General features: G+C 35.2%; 1 protein-coding gene across 2 annotated transcripts in view; it reads right to left on the minus strand.

The window, feature by feature from the left end:
- The window catches only part of LOC106879557 (zinc finger protein 676), a 14,494-nt gene extending 8,616 nt beyond the window's left edge, over positions 1–5,878 (minus strand). Inside the window, exons 1-2 of one of the 2 annotated variants that reach the window (XR_008264451.1) lie at positions 5,195–5,878; positions 439–2,176 (exon numbers count right to left, since the gene is read on the minus strand). Coding sequence is in view for 1 of the 2 variants with exons in the window: in XM_014929192.2 (XP_014784678.1) it covers positions 523–1,620 (1,098 nt within the window). In the remaining variant the exon portion in view is untranslated. Of the gene's footprint in view, positions 1–6; positions 2,177–5,194 lie in introns of those variants that run through there. The other variant, XM_014929192.2, reaches the window with a different exon arrangement.
- Positions 5,879–5,884: the final 6 nt, after the last annotated feature.

Here is a 5,884-nt window from a genome sequence, read left to right on the forward strand (position 1 = left end):
TATATATATATATATATATATATATATACACAACAGGCTTCATTGTTTCTATCAAATTCATTCACAAAGCTTTGGTCAGAGAGGGCCTATAGTAGGTACTTGACCAAAGTATCATGCAGTGGGACTGAAACAGAGACCATGTGGTTGGGAAACAAACGTCTTATCGCAGTGTCAAGCCTGCATATACAAATATGCATCATATATCAATATACATTCACACACACAGAGAAAAGGATTTAAACAATTTAACAATGATGAAAAATAGTACATAACATATTTGTTTTATTGTTACAACTGGTTGATTGTAACAACAAAAAATACTACAACTGTCATAGAATTTTTTCCTAATTTAAATATTTTTATGTGTCTCTGTCATTTTTAGAAACAATAATCTTTGAATATAAAAATATATTAGAAGAAATAATTTTGAGAAAATACCTGAAAAAATGCCAGTTTCATTTGTCTTCAGTCCAAAATAAATTGGATATTGAGGGATAATATCACAAACTTCATATTAGATTATCACTCTCCTATGTGAACACGATAATGAGATAATAAATTTCTGTTTCTTGAAAACCCTTTCTCACAAATATCACATTGGAATGATTTTTTACCAGAATGAATATGGCTATGCCCTGACAAACTGCTGCTACTGGAAAATGATTTACCACAGATTTCACAGTGGTAGGGCTTTTCACCAGTATGGATACGTCTATGATCTGTTAATGCACTATTTCGAGGAAATGCTTTCCCACAAAATTCACAGCTATATGGTTTTTCTCCAGAGTGAACACGTTTATGATCTGATAAGCCACTACTGCAGGAAAACCCTTTCCCACAGGTTTGACATTTGTATGGTTTTTCTCCTGTATGGGTATGTTTGTGAACTTTTAATTGACTATCCCAAGCAAATGTTTGCCCACAAATTTCACAATGGTATGGTTTTTCACCAGTGTGAACACGCTTATGAACTGATAATTTGGTGTTTCGCAAAAATGCTTTCCCACAGATTTCACATGTATATGGTTTCTCCCCAGTGTGAACACGTATGTGATAAATTAATTCACTGTTACGAGAAAACTTTCTATCACAAATTTGGCAGCTGAATCGTTTTTCTTTGTGAAGACGTTTATGACATGATAAGGTGCTGCTGGAAGATAATGTTTTCCCACAGACCCCACACTGATAAGGTTTTTCTCCTGTGTGACTATAAGTATGATTTGTTAATGCACTCTTCTGAGAAAATGCTTTCCCACAAATTTCACACTGGTATGGTTTTTCTCCAGTGTGAACGCGTTTATGATCAGATAATTTATTGTTACGTGAAAATGCTTTCCCACAGATATCGCACTCATACGGTTTCTCTCTTGTGTGAACACGTATATGATAAATTAGTTCACTGTTACGAGAAAATGATTTCCTACAAATTTCACAGTGGTGTACCTTTTCTTTATGAATACGTTTATGATGAGATAAGTAACTGTTACAAGAAAAAGCTTTCCCACAAATATCACAGGGGTAAGGTTTTTCACCAGTGTGAATACGAACATGAATTGTTAAGTGATCTTCATGGGTGAATATTTTCCCACAAACATCACATATATGAGGTTTCTCCTCCATTTTTATATATTCCAATCAATAATGTTTTTATTTTTTCCTATGAACACTTTTCTTATAAAACAAATCTCTTGCCAAATAAAAATTACTTCAATAAACTTAACAGTAGAATTTATTTTCTATAGATGTTGTTCAGCTCCAAGTCAACCCTGATTGAGCAAGCAGTCCCATAACCAAATGGCTGAGCCATAACCCTTCCATCTTTTCTTGGACTATATTGTCCAGTGTGTCCTTATATATACAGGACTATATTGTCCAACGTGTCCTTTGTTTGGGGTTTTTTAAGATGACATGGTATGATGATATGCAGTAGAATTGACTGCTATTTCTGAATTAGATGTAGAATTTGGAACATATTTCCAGAAATGTCCCATTGATCAAATGTTTGTTTCAATGAAGTAATGTTTGTCAATTCAAGACATGTTTGTGATATAAAGACTTTTCCCTAATATTAATCATAACATTGTTACTCTCAGGTAACTGAACTAAATATCACACACTGGTTATTTTAGCTAATAATGGTGATATCTGGTAGAATTCCACTTTTCACAACACAGACCTGAAATTAAATAAAATAATTCTTAGTAAATAACAATGGGGTGTAGATTAGCAAAGCAGTTATGTGGTACATGCAATATATTTAAGTTCACAGATATGTGTTTGTGATGTAGCCTCGCATGATTTGAGTACATAGAGTCTTTATTAGACTATTGGCTGCACCGGTGTAACAAGTCAGGGAGTGAGGCTTGCAAAAGATAAACGGGCAACTGCTAGTCTTTCTAAAAAAAAAAAATCTTGCTCAGGCCTGCACATATATCTGCAGATGCATGATCAACATTGAGCAAAGAAAGAAGGCCCTCACACATCCTACAAGACTAATGCCTCACGTAACATGTTTCTTCTCAACGTTTTTCACAATAAAGCTTATCAGAGCAATATAGCTGACATTACAAACTATATTATCTTCAAAATTTTGGCAGTTTCTTGTGGAAAATAGGGTACTGTTGTCATTATTTTTTAGTCACAACCCAGCTGAGATTGAGCAAGTCTACGATATAATGACCAAGGCATACAAACTGGCTGCTGTATTTTTTTCTTCTTCTGTTTTTGAGATGATAAAGTGTAATGTGAGGGAGATTTGGCTGCTATTTCTAACAGACAAAGCAACCACTTTGCAGCTCCTTCACTGACTTGGATAATCTTAATTTTAATGATTAATGAAAAAGTTTTGCAAATGAAAATTCATGGATAATGTAAAGGGTGTGTAAGATATTGGAGGACAGATTCATGTTTATAAAAAACAGATAAACAATAATACATAATTTTATTATCAAAAATTGTTGTGAGGATAAGAATAAACCTTCTTTTCTATAATGTTATTCAATAAAGCCATCTTCAGCTTCAACTACTGCTTCTATATGAGATCTAAATCATCTCCATGCTCGAATCAAGTGGTCCTGCTTCATTTTGGACATTACTGACTATGGCAGCTTTCAAAGAATCTTCGGTGTTATGGGCGTGTTCATTGACCTCTCTCTCATCAACGCCCTGCATGTAATAGTCCAATGGATTGAGATCTGGGGAGTTGGGAGGTTAAATAACCCTTAATATTTGGGGTTATGCAATCATGAAAATTTCCAGCCATCCATTCCTGTATTACTAGAGCCATGTGTGATAGTACAGAGTCTTACTGAAACACATATGGCCTTCCATTGCATACACTGTCTATCCAGGGCCTCAATATAGGTGGCAGTGTTAATTCTAAGGCCTTGTGGAAAGAAGTAAGGAGGCATCACATGTCTTTTATTGCTGACAACCCTTAAAACCATGACAGTTGCAGGAAATTTTGTATGCATAACACTTGGAACTTTAGAGGTGTCCGCACATAACCATCTGTCATTTCTTCTGTTAACTTTTTGATCTTGCTCAAAGTTTTTCTCATTTGAGAAAAACCAAATCAAATCATTTTTCTGACAAAATGACCTTTCCTCATCATATAAGACATATCTGACTGTTCCTTCTGACACATGGAGATCTTTTGCAATTGACCTCATGGACTTTCTGGGATTGTAATCAATGGTCTGTTGAACTTGCTGGATAAATTCAGGTATTCTGATGATCTCAGAGTGTTTAGAATACTTTTTATGCTTTGATACTGGTGATATGTTTCCATCTTCAGTCTCTAGCGCCTTACAAACCTTTCAGACAAAAGATCTGGCAACTTTTAAAACTTGAAATATTTCTAAATCGCTATGCTCAGCCTTTATAACCACAATAACAGCATGCCTCTTCATTTCTTGAGTAAGCTGAAGGTCTGCCATTATTATTTTCTGAAACAATTTATTGAGCAAAAACACCTAAAGCTCCATGAGGCTCCAGCAGGGGATGGTGGCGAACCCTGCTCTACTTTCACCACAACTTTCTCTCACTCTTACTTCCTGTTTCTGTTGTGACTGTAATTCAAAGGGTCAGCCTTGTCACACTGTGTCATGCTGAATATCCCAGAGAACTACGTTAAGGGTACACGTGTCTGTGGAGTGCTCAGCCACTTGCACGTTAATTTCACTAGCAGGCTGTTCCGTTGATCGGATCAACTGGAACCCTCGACGTCGTAAGCGACGGAGTGCCAACAACAACAACAACATAATATCACTAAACGCCTACTTCGCTCCTATGTTGTTTGAGTAAATTTACAATCAAAAGGTTTCCAACCATGACTACCTAGCCCTTTCTTAATTATATCTAGTATTATATTATGCGGGCTTCGTTTTTTAAGTCGGAAGAAGGTAAGCTGATGGAGATTTGTCTGCTATTTCTAGCAAGCTGAGCAACCAGACAGAAGGACGTTGGCCTGAGCATGTCTTGAATGGGAGGCGTGTAAAATATTCATTTCAAATTTCGGTAGAAGGCCAGCAATTGCGAGGGAGGGGTGGATAAGTCTATTACATCAACCCCAGTGTTCAACTGGTACTTATTTTATCTTTCCGCAAAAGATGAAAGGCAAAGTCGATCTTGGTGGAATTAGAACGCAGAATGTGCAGAGAACGAGTAAAATATTAACAGCTGGATGAGGAAGTATATAGATAAAACGAAAGCATAAACATGTGAAATCTTATTTTCATATCATCTTCCCATAAATTGAAGCCGAAAGAAAGAAGGGACCACCAATGTTACCGTATGACCTACTAGAAACAGCAGTCAAATGTGCTTTAACTTAAACTCCGGTGTCTTGAAAAGAGGGACACGCTAGAGTACTAGAATAATTATACTTGAAACACCTTTGATCACGGGTTCGATCAGTCAGGAACCAATATGGGAGTGAACAAAAACAAACCGAAGGTTTTGTGATAAACCAACTACCGAATCCTACTTTACACGCGCATATAACGGTAACATACTAGACCCTGTCGTACGTTTGAAAGAAAAGCTAGTCCCCCGCCCCATATATATATATATATATATATATATATATAGGAGAGTATTGTAGTTCGCTTGAAGCATTGTGTATTGTTTGTAAAGAATAAAAAGGTTAGAATGGTACAACAATGCACTATAGAACAAAAAATGGACTATATACCTGTTGTAATTGGTTATCTATAGTCCGATGATATTTCGGAATTACAATTCCTTCTTCAGATCTTCTTATATATATATAAACACGTTCATTTTTCAGTCAAAAGCATATAAAAAAATTATCTTTGATTATATATGTATATAGTTATATATATATAAAGGTCAATTAATTTGTTGTAAACTTTTCATAACCCGTAATTTTTCATCATTTGTCATGACATAATTCAGTGACAATAAGAATACATAGTAAATATGAGTCATTAATTAAAATAGTTATTTTTCGTTCGTTGACTCCCTATGCTTTTAACCTTTCAACTCGTTGAAAATAAACAAGTTATTCCTCAACACAATGCTCTCGTCCCTCTTGTCTGCTTTCTCTTGGATTTCCTTAAGCAATATAATTAAATAGGGCAGGATAGTTCACATCTTTACCTTCTTTAAAAGTCCCTTATCAACTGTTACTATCCAATATTTAAATATCCAATACTGGAGTTAAGCAAGAAACCTAAACAGAAAACTAAATACACCAGACTATGGCGACGGCGAACAGGAAGTACAGACTAAACTAATCTATGAAATATTAGTAAACAGACAAATGTTGAATTTACTTTTCTTTCTTCAACTTTTTCTACTTCCTTTTAATTTGTGTCTCTTAATACTTCGTTGTTTTTAAAAATCATTCAAATAACAGGGG

This window comes from Octopus bimaculoides, chromosome 6 (assembly GCF_001194135.2).
Source record: "Octopus bimaculoides isolate UCB-OBI-ISO-001 chromosome 6, ASM119413v2, whole genome shotgun sequence".
NCBI lineage: Eukaryota > Metazoa > Mollusca > Cephalopoda > Octopoda > Octopodidae > Octopus > Octopus bimaculoides.